General features: G+C 42.3%; 2 protein-coding genes across 2 annotated transcripts in view; one reads left to right on the forward strand and one right to left on the reverse strand.

Moving 5' to 3' along the window:
• appbp2 (amyloid beta precursor protein (cytoplasmic tail) binding protein 2) overlaps positions 1-12,015 on the forward strand; it is a 29,291-nt gene extending 17,276 nt beyond the window's left edge. The window contains exons 9-13 of the mRNA XM_083985004.1: positions 271-395; positions 1,490-1,575; positions 4,608-4,798; positions 5,247-5,412; positions 8,427-12,015. Coding sequence (XP_083841130.1) covers positions 271-395; positions 1,490-1,575; positions 4,608-4,798; positions 5,247-5,412; positions 8,427-8,689 — 831 coding nt within the window. The 3' untranslated portion in view covers positions 8,690-12,015. The remainder of the gene's footprint in view (positions 1-270; positions 396-1,489; positions 1,576-4,607; positions 4,799-5,246; positions 5,413-8,426) is intronic.
• A 3,106-nt stretch (positions 12,016-15,121) lies between these two features.
• On the reverse strand, positions 15,122-22,225 carry LOC310995860 (CDP-diacylglycerol--inositol 3-phosphatidyltransferase). The gene is made up of 6 exons (XM_083985027.1): positions 21,924-22,225; positions 21,474-21,569; positions 20,318-20,430; positions 18,183-18,306; positions 17,369-17,532; positions 15,122-16,411 (listed from the first exon to the last, which is right to left on the reverse strand). Exons 1-6 carry the CDS (start codon positions 21,979-21,981, stop codon positions 16,343-16,345), a joined length of 624 nt encoding a protein of 207 aa, XP_083841153.1. The 5' UTR covers positions 21,982-22,225; the 3' UTR covers positions 15,122-16,342.
• Positions 22,226-22,432: the final 207 nt, after the last annotated feature.

Raw genomic sequence — 22,432 nt, forward strand, 5'->3', positions numbered from 1 at the left:
TCATGGAGGTTCCTTGTCGTCTGCTGTCATGTTACATCCCTGCGTTGTGTAGGGATGTAACATGACTGTATGGAACCGTATGGAAACATCTGGATTATCATAGTTTTTATACTTTATTGCAGGTTTGCACAAGTCGTTAGTTCATGTTGATCTTTTTAGTCACTGGAGCAGCAATTTATAGTGAAAAACATAAAAAAAAAATAAAAAAAAAGTTCATGGTAAAAGAAAAAAAAAAGATCAGTTATTGATCTGTGATTGGTTGATCGGCAGACGGCTCTGGACATCCGACAGTCGGTGTTTGGAGGGAAGAACATCCACGTGGCCACGGCTCATGAAGACCTGGCGTACTCCTCCTACGTCCACCAGTACAGCTCGGGGAAGTTCGACAACGCGCTGTAAGTAACTCTTCTTCTTCTTCTTCCTCCTCCACTCCTCCTCCTCTTCTTCTTCTTCTTCCGCCTCTTCCTTCTCTTCTTCTCCTTTCTCCTCCTCCTCTTCCTCACCCCCCTCGTCCTCCTCCTCCCCTTCTTCTTCCTCCTCCTGCGCCCGCCCCACCCGTAGGTTTTTCAGCCCGTATCTCGACCCGTGATTATTTCTGAATTCAACCCGGATCCGACCCGCCCGTCAATATTAAGACCCGTTGCCCGTGATCCCCGGCGATAACGGGAGTATAGACCCCGAGAAAAAACTCGTACTCTTTCGCGTCTATTTCCGGAACGGAGAATGATAGCGACGTAATTCTTTTTTTAATGAAAGCGGGACACTTCAGCCTTTACATTGATCCCATCGGTGTGTTTGTAGCTTACCCAGAAGCTGAGCAGTCAAGCCATGACAGGCTAAAATCCAATGGGAAAGCTGTGAGCGGTCACATGCGCGGCCAAAGATTGTTTATTTACATCAAGATGGTTGCTCTGTTGTTGCCGTGTGTGATACTATCAGGAAATCTCCCGAATCATTTAAAAAAAAAAAGATTTGCTACGCTGGTTTGTGCAGCAGCGCACAAGTTTTTCTCTGTAGACCTACACACATACACCCGCATTAATTTGAGTTCTACCCGTGAATTTACACAAGACAGTTTATATATATATATATATATAAATATAGTTGATCCACCCGTTGAACACCGTTTTTGCAGGGAACCCGTCGGATACCCGCGGGGATCCGACCCGATATATCTATCTATAAATAAAGTTTGATTGATGCAGGAGTCTGTCATACAGTTCAGATCAGTCTGTATGGATCAGGTGGTGATCGATCAGAGCCAGAGGAGCCTTCAGTGTGACAGAAACATAAACAGGAGTTTTATCTTCCTCCTCCTGGACCAGCAGATGTTTTTAATATTTAAACGTTGTCTCCTCTCTGTGACAAAGGCCTCGGTCGTCACGGCGTTGGGCAACGCTGAGTCACTTTTGCGACATGAGAAGAAGCTTCAGCAGCAACAACAACAAGACGTTTCTGAGAAGTGTTTGTGTTCCTCTCTGTCCCTCAGGTTCCACGCAGAACGAGCCATCGACATCATCACTCACATTCTGCCTGAGGACCATCTGCTGCTGGCGTCCTCCAAACGGGTCAAAGGTAAGCCCCGCCCCCTGAACCCCAAACCCTCGCCACGCTCCTCCTCTTCCTCCTCCTCCTCCTCCTCCCTCTTCCTCCTCCCTCCTCCCTCCCCCTCCTCCTCCTCGTCCAGAGACGCTGGGCCGCTGCCCACTGGGTCCAGGGCACCACCGTCCTCAAACGTTTCACACCAACATGATCAAGAACTGTGTGTTTTATTTTTTTTTATTTTTAAGTTTCAGAGTCCTCCGTGGCTTCTCTGAGTTACAGGGGGTCTCGACGTAGCAGTGTGTGTCCATATAACAGTTGCAAATGGACACCAACTGTCTTTGTAACAAAAAGACACACCAAAAAACATCCAAATACCCCCATGCTGCTCGTATGTAATGTCCGAACCGGGAAGAGGAGCTTCTGCTACAAACAAGCTTGAAATATAGACTTATTAAATTTTTTTCTGAACAATTTCGCATTTGGGGGCTTCAATACAAGAAGGACATTACATACGAGCAGCATGGAGGTATTTGGATGTTTTTTGGTGTGTCTTTTTGTTACGAAGACAGTTGGTATCCATTTGCAACCGTTATATGGACATGCACTGCTACGCCGAGACCCCCTGTAACTCAGAGAAGCCACGGAGGACTCTGAAACTTCTCCCAGCCCTTAGTCCACATGAGGGTGAGTAGATAATGAGTGGAATTTGAATTTTGGGTGAACTATTCATTTAATATTTTACAGAATATTGTGACACTTTCCAGTTTATTTGATGGATTCAGACACTTGACCAGCTGGACATGTGTTCCTATAACATCCTACATCATATTATTATATAAACTGTTTGAATTGAATTGTTCATTTTCCAATATGCAAGTACATAAACAAACATGTATAAAATGGAATAAATATCACAAAGACACAAAATATACAAAACTAAGAATCTAAAAAATAAAGGGTAACACTTCATAATAAGTACACACTAGTAAGCATTAATAAATACTGAATTCATCATTTATAACACATGAATACTCATTAGTGTGTAGTTTATTAACACAGTTACTGCTTATCAATGATGAGTAAAACATGTTTAACTGTGTTTATAAACTGCATACTAATGAGTATGAATGTGTTATAAATGATGAATTCAGTATTTATTAATGCATACTAGTGTGTACTTATTATAACGTGTTACAAAATCAAGTTGCCTACTCAAAAAGGAGTGAGAAGTAGTATAACTTGTCTTCTCCATAGATTAATAGCCTACATAATACACGAATTCGGCGAGCGATTTGTGTATGCCGCCATCTTGCGGCGGCGCCATTGCTGCGGTGACATGTGTCAGTCATAGTAAACTGATTCTCTATGACAGCATCATAAATAGGCTGCATTTGTGATGTTTAGTGCCCCCCAGTAACTGATTAAGGTATCTTACATGAATACCAATATTCATTTAGTAATTAATCATTTGTTTGAGCGATTAGCAGGAAAGATTAGAGTAACAGGGAGATAAGAGACTGTATCATAAACAATATAACATACCGGTACGTTATGCGTGCTGACGTAGCTATAGCAAGCCAGCAGCGGGATATTTAATCATGTGGACAGGCTACATGAATAAAAACAACAACAACTTGTGCTTTGTTTTAGATATTCAAGAATATTTTTTTGACCAGCTGGCCTCCGATGATCAGAAAAAACGTCAATTACAGGTCTCTGATTTATGGTCAAAATTACCTGAGCTCCGGATGGGTCGGACATATTTTAGACCGGCTTTTAGACGACCATGATCACATCATATTGAAGGGATCAGTGAGACATACACAGACCATCCACTTTTACCACGATGTGAAGGTAACGGTGAGAAGGGAGGGTAGCCAGGTTGTACAGGTCAGCTGTGACTGTGTCGCTGGCGGCAGCTGCTGCTGCTGCTGCTGCTGCTGCTGACACGCTGTACGTAACGTTACGGTCTAAACACGGACACTCCTCCTGAAGTAAGGGGCTGTGTTTTGCTGATATTAGAGTAGTCGAGGACGGCACATGTCCCCCCAGCCTTCCTAGACATATTTACAGAAGAGAAAATGTTCGCGCACAGAACCCATCGCTGCCTGACTGGGAGCTGTCACTGCAGTAATGGCGGCTGCTCGACTAACGGTTATTTTGCCGAATTCGTGTATAGACAAAAACAACACTAGTGCTGGGTTCTTTGCAGTGTTGGTCATGTGCTTTTATAAACGGTTCGACTGCTGCCGAGCTAACGGAGCTATCGGTACCTGAAGTGTTGTTTTTTTTTTTCCTTTTTTCTGCAATATCTTTTAAGTTTTAAGCAGCGACAACATGTGTTAGTTGCCTTATTATGATGAAAACATAACATAAAACAAAAAATCACATGCTTCTCTTGTTATTTAAAGCCCCAGTGTGTAACTTATTTGGCTTTTTATTTCACTGAAGTGGAATCCCACCTGCATACAAATGAAAGCTTTCTGGTACCTTAGAATGAGTTGTTACAAGTCGTTACAAATACATAAGTTGGCGACGCACCGAACCGAGGCGGCCATGTTTCATCGCCATTTTTTACGTTGAGTGGCAGCGTGACCGTAGGTAACCACGGAAACTCACCGGCGCTGTCGGCTCGGCCTGTTAAAACTGTCACCACTGTGTAGTGTGAGGAAGGACGGAGGCACTGGTGTTGCATTCAGGTGCAGTCAGGCAGACGGCCGTCGGCAAACCAACCGGATGCCATTTTACTCCACCAGAGAAAGACGGTAAAACAATACGACATCACCATGACAACATATTGTCACGTCTGTATTGTTTTGCCTCGTGCTGGCGGACCACTTGTTTACATAGAGGCTTGTTTATCCTGTTACATGCAGCGTCTGTTGTCTGTCTGACGTCTGCCCCATTTCACGTGAATGCAACATCAAGAATCTTGGAAGCTGCTGTATCCACAGCAACGATGAAGTGTTGTTTTAGTCCCAAACAGGTGACCAAGCTGCTGCAGTAGCATTGTTTCACCTCCTGCTCTGTGTGTGTGTGTGTGTGTGTGTGTGTGTGTGCAGCTCTGATCCTGGAGGAGATCGCCATCGACTGCCACAACAAGGAGACGGAGGAGCGCCTCCTGCAGGAGGCTCACGACCTGCACCTGTCGTCGCTGCAGCTCGCCAAGAAAGCCTTCGGAGAGTTCAACGTCCAGACGGCCAAACACTACGGCAACCTGGGCCGCCTCTACCAGTCCATGAGGAAGTTCAAGGTCTGTGTGTAGCTGTGTGTAGCTGTGTGTGGCTGTTTTCGAAACCGCATACTACCGTACTGCCTACTACATACTGTGTTAGTATGTACTGTATACTGCATACTGAATGTGGGATTCAGTCTGCTACTTCAGCAGACCGACGCCGTTCACACCACATTTTGCAGCAACCGGCAGCGGTAGATCAAGACGTCAGGGGCGCATTGCATTGTTGGATACAGTACGCCATGTAGACTGGTCAGATACTGGAGATATTTTCCGATCAGTACGACACCCGGGAATTTTTCGCATACTGCAGATTTTGCTTTTGTTTGCATACTGCATACTGCATTTTGACCAAATCAGTATGTACTAGCAGTATAGTATGCAGTTTCGAGTACAGCCTGTGTGTAGCTGTGTGTGTGTAGCAGTGTGTACCTGACCTCTGACCTCTACTGCCGTCGCCCCCCAGGAGGCGGAGGAGATGCACATCAAGGCGATCCAGATCAAGGAGCAGCTGCTGGGCCATGAGGACTACGAGGTGGCGCTGTCCGTCGGCCACCTGGCCTCGCTCTACAACTACGACATGAACCAGTACGAGGACGCGGAGAGGCTCTACCTGCGCTCCATCGCCATTGGTCAGACTCCGGGAAGGGGGCGGGGCCAAGGGGACTTTATTTATAGCAGTAAACTACAACACAGAAACAAACTCAGAGCTCCAGGCTGAGTGTTTTTAACCAGGAGCTCAGAGGACGATAACTTAATCCTCCTGTTGTCCCAATCTGTTCACTTCCTCCACCCTTCCTTCTTTCCTTCCTTCCTTCCCTTCGTCCTTACTTCTTCTTCCTTCCTCTTTTGATCCAGTTGACCTCATCTGTTCCCTATCCCTCCATCTTTCATACCTTCCCTTTTCCCCTCCTTCTTTCCACAATCCTTTTTGCCTCCCTCCCTTCCCTCCTTTGGTCCTTATTTCTTCCTTCTTTTTTGACCCAATCTGTTTCCTCCCTCCATCTATCTTTCCTTCCTTTTTCCCTTCCTTCTTTCCTCCCATCGCTCCCTTTGTCCTTCCTACCTTCCTTCCTTCTTTCCCTTCCTTCCTTCCTTCCTTCCTTCCTTCCTTCCTTCCTTCCTTCCTTCCTTCCTTCCTTCCTTCCTTCTACCCCTTTATCCTTCCTTCTTTCCCTTTGTCCTTCCTTCCTTCCTTCCTTCCTTCCTTCCTTCCTTCCTTCCTTCCTTCCTTCTATCCCTTTATCCTTCCTTCCTTCCTTCCTTCCTTCCTTCCTTCCTTCTATCCCTTTATCCTTCCTTCCTTCCTTCTATCCCTTTATCCTTCCTTCCTTCTTTCCCTTTGTCCTTCCTTCCTTCCTAACTTTCTTCCATCCTTCCTTTCGTCCTTCCTTCCTTGACACAGGAGGACAACAGGAGTTTTAAAGTTTGAAGTTCACTCTCTGTAAATCAACTTGCAGAACAAATATCCCCATTTCCTTTTCATCCATGATCCTCACACACCTTCTCCTGACACCTGTAATAACAGGTTACAGATTCCTTGAGTCCACATTTCACCAGTGTTAAAAAAAAAACAATCAACATTGCACATGAACAAGTAGACGATAATAAACTTGCACCATCTCAAATGTTCAGGGCAGAAAGCCTCCAGTTAGGAGCTGAGACTGCAGCTCTGACTCAGATGATAGAAATAGAAAACAGAACGTGACAGGGAGTTTTCCTCTGACTCGGTTCTTCCAGATCGTTTTTCCAGAGCTGAGATGAAACAGCAGCTTTTTTCTCTCTCTCTCTCTCTGTGGAGTCGTGTGAATCATTCAGTACGTTTATATGACAGCTGAAAAAATGAATTTAAAGGTATAGTTCAACATTTTGGCAAATTGGCCCATTGCAAGCTTTCTTTAGAACGGCGGAGCAGAGCCGCGAGCTGCTTAGAGCTACACTGCGGAGGCTAATGGGATTTCTTGGTTTCCCTCATCAAACTCATCAAATACACAATCCAACAACTCCACAACGCTCTGGTGGACAAGTTGTGAGCTGCACATTCACCACGCTATGAGATAATAACAGAACGTTACCAGACAGAGTTGTTTTAGAGGGAAATTCATGCAAAACCGCTGATGTGCGTTGCCTTCAGGGACAGTTTTTCATCAAGCAGTCTCTGCATTTACCTCTAAAACAACTCTGTCTGGTAACGTTCTGTTATTATCTCATAGCGTGGTGAATGTGCAGCTCACAACTTGTCCACCAGAGCGTTTTGGAGTTGTTGGATTGTGTATTTGATGAGTTTGATGAGGGAAACCAAGAAATCCCATGAGCCTCCGTAGCGTAGCTCTGAGCAGCTCGCGGCTCTGCTCCGCCGTTCTAAAAATAGCTTGCACCGACAATTAAAGGTAACGAACCTACTCCTAAAACTATGGGGATTATGGCAATGGGCCAATATGACAAAATCATTACGTTTACATGCAGAGTTTAATCGAGCTATGCTCAAAATTCGATTTTGGCATCAAGTCGGACTTCTGTCCTTGTCTCAATATACATGCAACTGAGAAAATCGAATAACTGACGGTCTGCCCCCTCATGTGGCGTCACCCGTTGTTTCAGTGGGTTAATACGCCGCCTGTCCTGTTTACTTTTCTGTCACCTCGTAAAAAACTGAATATAAACAACTTAGTAAGCTTCATAATAAATTCTCAACTGCAGTTCCTGACCAGACGCGCCAGTCTGGGCCGGATTCGCACTGAGAATAGGATATCAATCAATCAATCAATCAGGCTTTATTTGTATAGCACTTTTCATGCCCATGGCAGCTCAAAGTGCTTTACATGTTAAAAACAAGCAATAAAGGGAACACATATTGGGAGACATAGGGAACACATGTTAGGGAGACATACATAGATTTGCAAACACATACACATTCACACAATCATTTTAGAACATTGGATTTTGTCGGGGAAACGCTATCTAATACTCACTCATTTGCAGTGGGGAGAACACTAGATAAAATGAAGTAAAATAAGTAAAATTGAGAAGACGAAAAAGACACTAGGTAAAATGAAATAAGATAGATAGAATGAGAGGATAAGAGAGATACTAGATCAAATGAGGTAAAATAGATAAAAAGAGAAGACCAGAAGGACACTAGGTAAGAATAAGCAGGTGTAGTGGGATAAAATAGAGAAAAGAATGGGTGAATTAAGATAGAATAAAAAAGATAATAATAGTAAATAAATAAATAAGAAAATAAGATAAATTAAATGCATGTTTCAAAATAATAGAAATAGTACGAATCAGTTGAAAGCAAGGCTAAAAAGGTAGGTCTTCAGTTTGCTTTTAAAAATGTCCAGATTCTCTGCCCTCCTCAAGTCCTCAGGCAGTCGGGCTTCCTTTTTTCCTCTCTCTCTTTCTTTCTTTTTAAAAAATAAAACACTCTTGCTGGTCGCGCGGCGTATTATCTGGGTGTCTTAATCGGAGTTCTCCAACTCCGATTTCAGTCAGACTAAGGTGTTTACATGCACTTCAGTTGTCCAGTTGTAGTCGGATTAAGGCAATGATTCTGTTTTTTCAAGTGTCATGTAAACGTACTGAGTGTTGGAACTATCCCTTTAAAGAATATGACGATGCTGACAGACTGTGTGTCTCTCTCCAGGTAAGAAGCTGTTTGGCGAGGGCTACAGCGGTCTGGAGTACGACTACCGAGGCCTCATCAAGCTCTACAACTCGGTGGGGAACTACGAGAAGGTGTTCGAGTACCACAACGTCCTGTCCAACTGGAACCGGCTGCGGGACCGGCAGTTCGCCGTGGCCGACGCGCTGGAGGACGTCAACACTACGCCGCAGCAGACGCAGGAGGTGGTGCAAGCGTTCCTATTGGCTCAGAGCCTCGGCCCCACCCGCCCCTGTCTGGGCTGAGGTCGGCGGGCGGCGAGGACAACAGAGACGTGTGGTTTCGAGGACACACACGACGTTACGCTACACACACACAGACACACACATTTAGCCGTGGAGTAAAAACAGAAAATAGAGACGACACCGTTTTCAAACCTCATCGACATAGCAACCAACCAACCAACCAACGGGGAGGAGGAGACGCCGTAGCTCCGCCCACTGAGCAGACTGATGACGGCGCCGTTTCTCCACGAGAAAGAACTCGAACTCGCTCGCCTTTTTCTTTTCTGTTTTTGAATCAGGACGTTTTTCTGTTTTTTGTTTTATTTTGCTTTTTGTATTTGAGCCGGCGTCGCCCTGACGATCCACGCCGGCCGGACGCCACCACACGAACACGAGGGTGGCGACGACGACGTCCTCTAGCTTCGCCATCATCATCATCATCAGCGCACACACACACACACACACAGACGGAGGCTGTGGATTATTTTTGACACTTGTACAGTAAAAAATAATAAATTCAGTTCTGAGTTTGAGTCGAAGAGACGGAGACGGATCGACAACGACGACAGAAACAGAGGATTGAATGTGTTGATGTTGTTACACACACACACACACACACACACACACACACACACACACACACACACACGTGACTTTAAGGCTTCACACACAGACACAAACACAGGTCTTTTGTTTTCACTTTGACTTGTGTTGTTTTTCAGTCCTGACGTCATTGAAGTCCCAGCAGAGGAGCTCGTAGCAGCGTCACAGCAGGACGGAGGGAGCAGAGGCCCAGTGTGTGTCTGTGTGTGTGTGTGTGTGTGTTGACAGATACGACTCTGGTGCCCGAGTGCTCCACTGATGACTACCAGCCTTACACCAGCTTGCAGTTATCTGTCTGTAGACGGACCCGAACTCTACAAGTGCTAAATAAATAAATAAAACGACTCTATGATGATGAAACCCTTATAAGGGCACGACAGTGGGGACCAACTGTGTGTGTGTTGGGTGTACGAGTGTGTGTGTTTGTGTGTGTCCGGCCTCTCCTCGCCTCTACGTCCTGTCCCCGTCAATTTAAACATATAGTTTTCATCTTCAGTCCAGTGTAAAGGGGTAGTTCAACGTTTTTGGCAAATTGGCCCATTGCCATAATCCCTATAGTCGTAGCAGTAGGTTCGTTACCTTTAATTGTCGGTGCAAGCTATTTTTAGAACAGCGGAGCAGAGCCGCGAGCTGCTTTCTTGGTTTCCCTCATCAAACTCATCAAATACAAAATCCAACAACTCCACAACGCTCTCGTGGACAAGTTGTGACCTGCACATTCACCACACTATGAGATAATAACAGAACGTTACCACACAGAGTTGTTTTAGAGGGAAATTCATGCAAAACCACTGATGCGCGTTGCCTTCAGGGACAGTTTTTCATCAAGCAGTCTCTGCATTTCCCTCTAAAACAACTCTGTTAACATTCTGTTATCTCATAGCGTGGTGAATGTGCAGGTCACAACTTTGGAGTTGTTGGATTGTGTATTTGATGAGTTTGATGAGGGAAACCAAGAAATCCCATGAGCCTCCGTAGCGTAGCTCTGAGCAGCTCGCGGCTCTGCTCCGCCGTTCTCAAAATAGCTTGCACCAACAATTAAAGGTAACGAACCTACTGCTATGACTATAGGGATTATGGCAATGGGCCAATTTGCCAAAAAATGTTGAACTATCTCTTTAAAGTTTCATCCTGGACCTTGTGTTTTATTATTACCCATCAGCCTCTTCTTCATCTGTGTGACATCACAGGGCGCTGTGACTCACCTGTCTCGGTGCTCGCGTCCAATCATAACGGACGTAAGAGAGGAAGAAGAAAAAAAACCAAGCCTGAAAAACATGAAACGACTCAAAACTCAAACATTTAAAGGACCAGTTCACTCAAATCAGATCACATGAAGGAGGAGGAGGAGTGGGGAGTTAAAGGGGGCGGAGCCTGTGACTCAACTGAATGTTTACACCTGAGAATGTGTCATCAACATCTGCACATGTGCAATATGAACCAAAACATCTGGATCCTCTGGTTTTAATGGAGACGTTAAACTGAAACTTGAGTCTGTGTGTGTCTGTGTGTGTGAGAGCGAGAGAGAGAGCGTCCGTTTGTCTGAGTGACCTCGAACGCATCAACTTCCTCTCCGAGACAATAATAATAATAAGCTAATTAATTACAGACGGTTGATGAGTTAACGAGGCCTGAACTGATGATTGTCTGTTTGAAACCTTCAAAATAAAAGTCCTGTTGCCTCTTTTTTATTTTATTTTATTTTATTAATGAGACTTTAAAATATTTAAAAAGTTTCAGTTTCTGACGATTTGGACGAACTGGTTCTTTAAAGTTTTTGATGAGTCGCTCTCTGATGGAAACTATAAAAAGGCGTAATCTAATCAATTCCATAATTGATTGATTGATTACTCAGAATGTGATGCCTTCAATGAACCCGCTGTTTTGTTGTTTTGTTGTTTTTGTTTAGTTTTTTTTAATGAATGAAGAAGAGAAGCTTTGCCTTTGATGTTTGCTTCAGTGCTGTCGGACGTCTCCCTCTCCGGCCTTAGACCCCCCCCCACCCCTCCCTCGCCTACGTCACGTCATGCCAGCTCTGGCCTGGCCCGCCCCCTCCCATTTTAAAAACTACACTCTTGGTGCTTGGCTCCGCCCCCTTTTCCTCCTCCTCCTCCTTCATAATAAAGGTCAAACACATATCTTCATGCTCTAAGTCACACAGGTGTAACAGCAGCGTCCAATTACCTGTGGCCCCGCCCCCCTCCATCACTCCTTTAGCCCCGCCCCCCTCCATCCATCGCTCCTCCTCTGCTGCTGCTGCTGCCGCCGCCGCCATCATGTTGCAATGCATTCTGGTCCATCACATCAGCACTGCTGCCGCTGCTTTAAGACTTCTGCCTCCTCTCACCTGTGAAACTTCACCGACCTTTTCTTTTGTTTGAAGGAAAAAAACATCAAAAAACAACATTTGACTAAGAAATGTGTTTTTTTATTTTTTATTTTATTTTAAACGACCTTGAAAAAAAATAAAAAAAATAGATGATGGTGGAATGTAGGAGACGACGTCATCATCGTTAATGTGTGAAAGGGAATGAAACCATGACAGAGCTGGAGGAGGAGGAGGGAGGGGGGGGGGGGGTGATGGGGTAAAAGGGGGCGGGGCTTCATCCATCGCTGAGAGACTATTGGACAAAACGCTGGATTTAAAAAGCTGTGACGTCTCCTTCAGTGTCTGATGTGACGAGGGGACGTTTGGCTGTCGGCTTGTTACTGCTTCACTGTTTAGCTGCAAAAAAAACATTAAAAACTTGTATCATTGATCACGAACGTGACGTTTTTCCTCTTTGTCTTCACACCAACGCAACACGCCTTCAACACAAACATCTTATCAGTTTATTTAGATATCTATTGAGATGTCTGCCTGTGAGGCGTTCAGGGGACATCTGTAAATAATTAGTGATGTGCAATAACGCTGATTATTATTCTGAGTAAAACCAAAGGTGATACTACCAATACTGATACTGGTACATTTCACACAGGCTGTCTTAAAGGTACATTGAGTAGGAATTCCTCCCATCTAGCGTTGTGGTTGTATATCACAAGCAGCTCAATCGTATTTTTCATGCTGCATTCACGTGAAATTGGGCAGACGGCAGACGGACGACAGCTGCTGCACGACTAACGGCATAAACAAGCCTCTATGTAAACAAGTGGTCCGTCAGCACGAGGCAAAACAATACACGTGACAATATGTTGTCATGGCGATGTGGTATTGTTTACCTGACCCATGTTTTACCGGCTTTCTCTGGACTTCTGTGACTAAAATGACATCTGGTTTGTTACCGACGGCCGTCTGCCCGACTGCAGGTGAATGCAGCATCAGTGTAACGCTCCATTCCTCCTCACTGCGTTACCGCGGTGACTTTTCACAGACGCCACCTCGACCTGAGCCGACAGCTCCGGTGTCTCCGCTGAGTTTCCGTGGTTTCCTACCGTCACGCTGCCACTGAACATAAAAACATGGCGACACCACATGGCAGCCAGCACCGAGCTTACCCGCTCCATGTAGATATGAATGATATGAACGGCTCATTCAGAGCTGAAAGGAACACTTCAGTTTGTTGATGGGGGGGATTACTGGTTAATGAAAAACAGACTTTTGAACCAAATAATCGATTTTCATGAATAGATAACAGGAGAAGTTACACAATGTCCCTTTAATTTGATTTAATTTGAGTTGTCAATGGCAATAAAACACTAATAAATAGACATAATACCGGTGCGTACAATGGTGTAAACGTAGTATAGAGACAGAGTCCTTCCCCAGAATCTACTTTAAAAGTGAATTTCCTACAATTCTGTGATATTAATCTATGGAAATCTGCTAATTTATAACATAGTTTTGAGGATTACATTGACTAGGGGAGACCGGGGGTGGTTGTAACACTTTTTGTCTCAGGTCACATAACTTGCATAGTGTTCATGGTAGGGTTCTCAAATTTTGACACAGAGTACCCTCATTTGTCCTCTACAAATAGCAATGCCTTAAACTTCTCAAAGTATATCAAAGAATTCACAATTCGATGTCAAATGCAAGGAGTGCCACTGTTACAACCTGCCCCACCACCAGTAGTAGGTTTAACACAACCTGGGGTCAATTGTAACAGTGAGATTAAAAACTAAAAACTAAGACAAAACCAAAAAAACATGCATCTATGTAAGTTTATTGTGCATGCTCCAACACTAAAGCATCTTCCTGTGGTTCAGTATGAAAAAAAAGAACTCATCACTGATGAATGATGAAAGAACAGTGACAGTGGTGTGGATCCTAACATTAGAAAGCGTCTTAAAGAACATCTTCTGATAATACGGATGAAAGGTGAACATGTACGAATGGAAACCTTCAGCAAGAGGTCAGAAGCAGCTAATAATTCATGTATAATTCCAGGAAAGATGGTTGCCAGTTAGTGACACTTAACAAAACAACAAAGGTAAAAGGTGTTGCAACCATCCCCACCCCTGTCAGTCATTGTTTGACTAGCTGTACCAGCATGGTGGTTTGAAATAAACATTAATGAAATGACTCATATTTTACCTAGGAACCTGCTCTTTCATCTTATACAAGTTACCTAATTCAAACTTCAACAGTATCGATACTAGTCAAAATTTAGACTTGGTCCAAAATATTAGTTTCTGACCTAAAAAAATGTTATTTGGCTGTAAAACCTACACACTTATTGACACAGCCATGCAAATTCACATGCAATGTCAGGGAGTGAGTGGGTACACATGATATTGATCACGTAACTCTAATGTTATCCCTTATTGGTGAAAGTGATGCTGTTACAACCATCCCCTTGTTACAACCACCCTCGGCCTCCCCTACTTGAATTCACATTTAAAGGAAGGAATAGTCTGCAAGTTCTCCAAGATTGCAACGAGTAAATCAGAATCAGAATAACTTGTAATGTAATGTATGATTACATTGCTGTACTGATTTTGACCACTTTTTTAATATATTTTTTTTTAGAAATTTTACCACTATTTCTTGTTTTTTACCACTTTTTTTTTTTGAAGAGAGATTTTACCACTATTTCGTGATTTTTACCGCTTTTTACCTATTTTTTTATTTATTTTTTTAAAGAAATTTTACCACTTTTTTCTCGAAAATGTTATACTTTTTTAAAAACATTTTTTGAGAATTTTCTACCACTTTTTTCTAGAAATGTTTCAACTTCTTGGGAGAAACTGTAGCCTACCACTTTTTTCAGAAATTTCTCTATAATCTTTCCAAAACTTCAACGTACATTGACCATATTTGTGTATTTCTGGTGTTTGCTTCAAAATGTTGTCCAATCGGGGTCTGTGGTCTAATTTGTGTCAATTTAGGGTCCCTGATGTAAAACAGTGTGAGTGTAGATGGTGAAATAACCGTCGACTGTGAGGAAAATAATTGTTGTCTACCTCAAATTAGTGAATCGATTCCAAAACAATCAATCTGGTATAGGAAGTGTCGTTTCTTGAGTATCGATCTGCACATTACTGTAATTCATAGCATCTATTACTAAGTAAAGGCTTCCCATGAGGTGTTCAGTTTGTAAACGTTTGTAAACACTGCCATCTACTGACAGTCTTCATGTGTGATGTTTAGGGGACATCTGTAAAGTGTAGCATTTACCGAAAGTCCTCCTATGAGGCGTTTAGGTGATATTAGTAATTGCAGTACTTTCACATCAACCGAAACACAAACGGTTTAATACAGTGATTATTAATATGGTTATAAAGTTAAATAGAAACCTGCTGAGTTCAGTCGTCGACTCAGTGACTCACACTTTATCAGCCTCTGTGTCGTGATGCGTTTGAGGCACTTTGGTCTGGGGACAACTTTAGAGAACGACACGTTTCCTGTTTCATAAATCTGTTTAATGTCTCTGAGCATTTTATTACAAGGCACCAGAATAAACCACCTGCAGCCGACAAACAAACAAAACGAGATCATACATAACATTTCCAATTCTCAGAAAAATAGAAACTCAAAAATATCCAAAATAAACTCTTTCTTTAAAAAAAAGTAATTACACAGAAATCTTCATACAAAAAATCCCTCATAACAAAAATAACATTTACCGGTATGTTTCTCCAGTTTGTTGTGGGAGAGTTTGACTGATCCCAGATCTGCTGCGTTCAAGTCACGGTCACTCAGGTAGGAAAATTAAAGCAATAATAATATTTCATTTCATTTCATAACCTTTATTTAAACTCAGAGATATATTGAGGAGTAACCTCATTTACAATATAGCCGAGATGAAACACAAAACATATAAGGACAGAAGACAAGACATTTGAAACATACAAAAGCATAAAAAGTTTGTGTAGGACAGTGTGACATTTCTTAGGATCTGTTAACATTTGGACAAACTTTCACTCTATTATTGTAGAAATCAATAATAAATATCATGAATTAAAGCAGTTAACCCGTCAATAAACATGTAAATAATTACATAATGTTCCTGTGACCACATGATAGTTCAACATTTAATGTATAATTATGTAACATTACAACACATGAAGCAAATACTCTGAACTACTTTCTCTTCTGAAATCCCTCCGCCCAGCAGCCGTGTCTGGAATGTAGTTCCGGCTGCTTTTCCCTCTAAAACAACTCTGTGTGGTAACGTTGTGTTATTATCTCATAGCGTGGTGAATGTGCAGGAACCAACTTGTCCACCAGAGCGTTTTGGAGTTGTTGGATTGTGTATTTGAAACGTGAAAATGCCACCGATAATTAAAGGTGATGAACCTACTGCTGTGACTATAGGGGTTATTATGGTGAGAGGAGGATCTGACTAAATGTTGAACTGTCCGTTTAACTGTGTTCCCTTTGCCGTGCGTCTGAATTCCCACGCTCTTCAACAGCGTCGCAGTTGCATTAAATCAACCAGCGAGGCGTTCACTAACATCCCTGTAAACGTCCAGATGAATCCAGTGCAACAGGAAGTTTTTTTTCTTATAGAATCTCATGTTGAAAAACAAACAAACAAAAATAAAAAAACAACTTTAAACGTGACCCGACATCTTTGTTCAAACAGTAAAACCTGCAGCAGCTGGATGAGACGATGCGTTCACTGACTCTCAGTTCTTTTTCCTGTCGTCCGGCTCGTCTCTGATGAGGTAATCAACATGTGTCCACAAACACCACATCTGCAGAGAGAGAGGAGACCACACAAACACAACTATTAAGGTACACTACAGGTGAATAGGGTAAAAATTTTAAATAACAAATATCACAATGAAACTTCCGAAGTTTATCACTCACATTAAGACAAATATTTTTTGTATTACAAGTTTTGTCAAATTTTATGTTTAAATATGTAAATGAGGCAATATCTAAAGAAATATGTGCTAATTTGCATACATTTCCAGAACCGAAATCTGAAAAATGGATAAAGCCCCTTTCAAAATTCTTGTTTTATTTTGTTGACATATTAGAGTCAGAAGTTTTTACAGTGATATATATCTCTTTTTATCACTCTATAAATGAGAAAATACTGTCACTGTCAAAAAATCTAATTTCGCCCTGTTTTTAGTAATAAAATGTTGTATAAATCAGGCTGTGAATGATATATCAACAATCCCCTCTATAAAAACCTTCAGGCTATAGAAAGGGATCAAACTGGAAGGTTTGGTGTCTGTAAGTGCTGCTGAAGTGGAGATTTCTAGCTCAGAGTCTGAGTCTGAAAAACTCTTTTTGAGAAAACGGCCTTTAAAGACTTGTACTGTAAAACTCCACTGATTGTTAATGTCAATCGTACTTTTACGATTGGTTACTGATACAGAGGGAATGACAATTTTTGGAGCCCAGATCATTGTACAGGAGAGAGATAGCTTTACTATGACATGACATGGGTCAGACCAACTTTTGGTGAATTTAGGAGAAATCTACTGACATAGATAGATAGAAGACAAAATGAAGTAAAATAAAAACCTTAATGTGGATTTTCTACCATTTCTTTTGACTTTTCTGAAAGAAGACATCAGGAAGAAAAATAGCCCAAAATGTCAAAATTGATCAGTGCATTTTTGCCTTAGTCTGGCCTTAACAACACTAAATCTGACCCCCTGGTTGCCACGGTGACCAGGTGTCCCGGTCCTCCATACCTCGGCCGTCATGGCGAGCAGGCGTCCCACGGCCAGCAGCGCTGTGGCGGCGGCCCGGACCCCCGGGGGCAGGAGGAGCAGCAGGTGGTGCTGCTGCAGGTAGAGCCACAGAGGGAGGAGGTGCAGCCCAGCAACGACCCACACACCCAACGGCGTCCGGAAGCCTGAAGAGAGTACAAATACTACTGGTCAAAATGTACTCCGTTACAAGTAAAAGTAGCTCAGTCAACATGTTACTCGAGTAAGAGTAAAAAAGTACTTGCTTTTAAAGCTACTTAAGTATCCAAAAGTACATGCTTTTAAATTTACTTTAAGTAAAAATAAGTATAAGAGTACATTTCTTTTTTTTTCACATCAATGAATGACTATAGTTTTTTCTAAATGAATTTAAGGAGCTTTTAACTCTTGTTTCTGAGAATGAACTCTTTGAAAGCAGCTGCACTGATGTGCTGCTTTTAGGGGTCAGGGTTTCCTTCTTTGACAAACACAGCTTGTGTCCAATAGGATTTTAGAAAAAAAAAAAAGAGCAGACCTGAAAGTAACGAGTACTTTTCAGCCTTCCTAGAAATTAACTTGAGTAAAAGTAAAAATATTTGTCTTGGAAATGTATTCAAGTAGAGTAATAAGTACCAAAGAATCTAAGAATCTAATACTCAAGTAAAGTACAAATCCTCTGGATATGTACTCAAGTAAATTTACTCCGTTACTGTCCACCACTGCCCTGAAGGCAGCACGGCGCTCTGACGTCATCGTCGTCATCATCATCATCATCATCATCATTAGACACATGAACACACACACACACACTCGTTACCGTTGGCCATGATGTTGCGGATGAGTCGTGGGCTGCGGGTGAAGCTGCTCTTCCAGTGGTCGCCTCGGTTACCGTGGTTACACACGAACACGCACCACTCCAGGGCCGACACCAGCCAACCCCACTGCAACACACACACACACACACACACACACACACACACACACACACACACACACACACACACACACACACACACACACAGGAACTGTTAGCTCGTAACATCACTGTTGTTGTAAATAAAGTTTTTATCCGTCTCTGCTTCTTGTGACGTCAAACTGATGTTGTTGTTTTGTTGTTGTTTTATTTTTGTCTTTGTTTATTTCATTTGCGATATAAATAAAGTCTCTTCTTCTTATTTTACTTAAAGCAGATATCAGCTTCACGGCCGTTTCGGCTAATGCTGCGTTCAAGGCAGGCTTTTGAAACCGTAAGTTACAGCTTCAAGTCACAACTACGACTTGGTAGCGTTCCAGGTAACCCGTAGCTCGTGTTTTTACCATCCTGTTGTCTGTGAAAGTTCCCTATAACGGCCACTCGTAACTTCCGACCCGTGAACTCGTACCAGATCGAACTGGTATGACTTCACAGGAAGGAAAAACACAAAGTACGAGTTTCTTTGAACGCACCATGAGTTAGCAGCCCCCGCCCTTGTCAGGCATCAATTGGTCCTCGTGCTACGTCACCACATTCACGCGCATCCCTTGGCTGCACACACAGCCCTTCATGCCGTTCTCTCTCCTCATTGGATAACACTTGTATCCCACAAGGAAAATTTTCTCCTCGGGTTACAGCAGAGCAGAGTGACGGAGAGACTCGTGTTTAGGCTGAAATACTTCATGTAAGTGATTGCTGACGGAAAATAGGACTATTTAGGACTTATATTAACAAAAACATTCCACTGATATCTGCTTTAATATTATTATTATTATTATCATTATTCATTCCACCTTTATTTTAAGGCAGAGGTGCCAAACTCATTTTAGTTCACATCCAGTGCAGTCTGATCTCAAGTGAAACAATAACATAATAATCCATAAATAATGAGCAGAACTAAATGTTTCTTTTGTTTTAATGCAAAAGTACAAGTACATCGTTTAGATGTTCACATTTAATGAAGTATCCTTTTACAAAAACACATGATTTGTAAATGACCTGAATTTTCTTGAGAAAAACAACATTTCTTGAGAAAAACAACAAACGAAATTTACCACTTTCTTCTAGAAAATATTTTACTTTTTTTTTTTTTTAGAAATCTTTAGAAATCTAGAATTTCTTTTTTACGTTTCTTTTTTTTTCTTTTTAAAATTTTTTTTTTTTATCACTTTTTTCTAGAATTAAATATTTTTTAGAAAATTTTTATCACTTTTTTAGTCTTTTTTCCAGAATTTTCACAACGATATTTCCACAAACTCACGCTATTGGCCCTAATTTGAACGTATACATTGACTAAAAAAGTAATGTTTTAGTCTGTTAAAGCAGAAGTAAGCTATCCGGTCGTTTTGGCTAATGCTGCGTTCCAGGCAGGCTTTTGAAATCGTAAATTACAGCTTCAAGTCACAACTTACGACTTTGTAGCGTTCCAGGCAACCCACTCGTGTTTTTCCGACCTGTTTTACCTGTGAAAGTCACTATAACGGCCACTCGTAACTTCCGACCCGTGAACTCGTACAAGATCGAACTGGTACGACGTCACAGGTCGGAAAAACACGAGTTACGAGTTTCCTTGAACGCACCATAACAGTCCTCGTCCCTACGTCACCACATTCACGGCGTCCCTTGGCTGCACACACAGCCCTGCATGCCGTTCTCTCTCCTCATTGGATAAAAACTGTAGGATACGATAAATGTTTTCTCTTCGGCTCAGAGCAGAGCAGAGTGACTGACAGACCCGTGTTTCAGTCCAAACACTCTATGTAAGTGATTGCTGTCGGAAGATATAACTACTTAAGACTTATATTAACACAAATATATCACTTACTTCTGCTTTAATGTTCTTCAGAACAAATATTTGTGTGGCGGTGCCACAGAGACGAGAGCTGGGACACCGGATCGGAGGCTCTGATCTTACAAGGTTGGTTTTCAGCCAAGAGTGTGTGTGTGTGTGTGTGTGTGTGTGTGTTGCAGCCCCTCACCGGGACCAGCCGGCTCCACAGCATCCCTCTGCCCAGGTTGTCCACCACCACGTCCAGCCAGGCCCCGAACCTGGAGCTCTGTCCCAGCCTCCGGGCCAGCCAGCCGTCCAGCCCTGCACACACACCACAACACAACACAACACAACACAACACAACACAACACAACACAACACAACACAACACAACACACACTGTCACTGTAACTAACTAATTAATACATCTACATATGTTTCAGGATGTTGTGCATCCATACTAACAAACAGAATTGAGTGTCAACAAAACTGTTTTAATGATATCGCCTGTACGAAAAAAAGAAGTGTTCTTTCTTTTGGTCAGGGTAGGTTGATCTTCCACCTGTCCAGGTTGCAGGTGAACACAAACTGCTGGGACACCAACTCACTGAAGTTTGGGGAGTTTTGTGATTATGTTGCATCTTTCCTCATCTTTCTCTTTTAAAGTAAAGCTTGGCCTCACCATAAACAGCTTCACCTCTTCTCAGGAACTTAGTTACCAGTACTGTAATTATAAACATCCAGAATCATAATAATTCGGACATATACAGACACCATTGGCACCGTTTGTCTTTTCTTTTTTTGTGGTTGTGTTAAACAGCTGAAATTATTAGGAGTTTGACTGTTTGATACTGAACACCTAAACTGGTTTATGTAAATAATTATTCATTAACCAATACAACCGGTAACCGTTTTTTTTCTTTGTGGTAATTTAATTGAAATGTTCAGTTGAATTGTTACAGACTTCATTCCTCCCCACAGCTAAAATGGTGAACTGTCATGCTATGTTTTACTACCTCATGTTATAGCTCATAGATACCACAACTCATGTATAAAACAAATTTATAATTATCTCCTTTGGTCTAAACAAAATTCTCATGAAACTTCTGATCAACTGAATTCACTTTCTAGAGTAGGCTATGTCATAAAATGTCAGACCACTTTACCCATCTGGTTCTTACTTTCACAGACTCCATGAAATGAAATGATGCCTTCCTCCTAAATATTGGGGTGGCTCAACTTGCACCTATGCTCATTTTACCCCACTCTCCTCTACGTTATATTATATTTATCAGCATTTAGTCCCGAATCAGGCTTGTGTCATTAAGTGAAGTGCAACAGGTTATGTTGTGTGTTTGTTTTACCATCCAGAACTACAGAGGCTGAGTACAGAGGCACAAACACAGCTGGACAGTCCAAGGCGATCCAGGCGCACAGCACCAGAGCGATCCTGATGTAACCTGACACACACACACACACACACACACACACACACACACACACACACACACACACACACACACACACACACACACACACACACAGTCGAGGTCAGATTAAACTTCAATATAAATATATGCATATACTTGTAGTGTAGTTTACTGTACTGCCTCATTTGTGTTTATTTATTTTGTTATAGTCCCATTATTGTATGTACGGGTCTATCTATCTATCTATCTATCTATCTATCTATCTATCTATCTATCTATCTATCTATCTATCTATCTATCTATCTAAAATAATAATAAAGTCACAATAAAGTCCATAATACTAAACACAAGTCATTTAAATCCACCCTCATGTTTTATTCTCACCGACAACATTGGGCCAGTAGAGCAGCACCTCCTGTCCCATCTTCGGCTCCCAGCTCATTCATTCACGGAAACAGCCGAACTAATCCGAGTCCTCTAAACTCTCTCTAACGTGGTTCCGACAAATCCATCCATACGTCCGTCACCTTACCTTATATATATATAAATACTATTATATAGGATACCTGCCTGGATCCTCTGACAGGAGCGTCAGCAAGACACTTTTTTTAAGTGACGTGCCGACGCGTGGGCGCTTTTCAAGTTCGTCATCACCACCTGGCGACGTAAACAGCGTCAGGGTTTCCAGCCAAACTCCAGCCACAGAACGAGAGATTTAACGGCACAGCGCTGATTCGGTCATTAACGGTCAACGGTCCAACTGTCGGTGTGACTAAAAGGAACTATTGACCGATTAAACGTCTTTTAAGTGATAATATCATCGTTAATATATCGCCGAAGTGTTAAACATACTCATACAAAACTAAGGAGATATCCATTGAAGTTGTACATGA

Source organism: Trachurus trachurus (assembly GCF_905171665.1).
Source record: "Trachurus trachurus genome assembly, chromosome: 13".
NCBI lineage: Eukaryota > Metazoa > Chordata > Actinopteri > Carangiformes > Carangidae > Trachurus > Trachurus trachurus.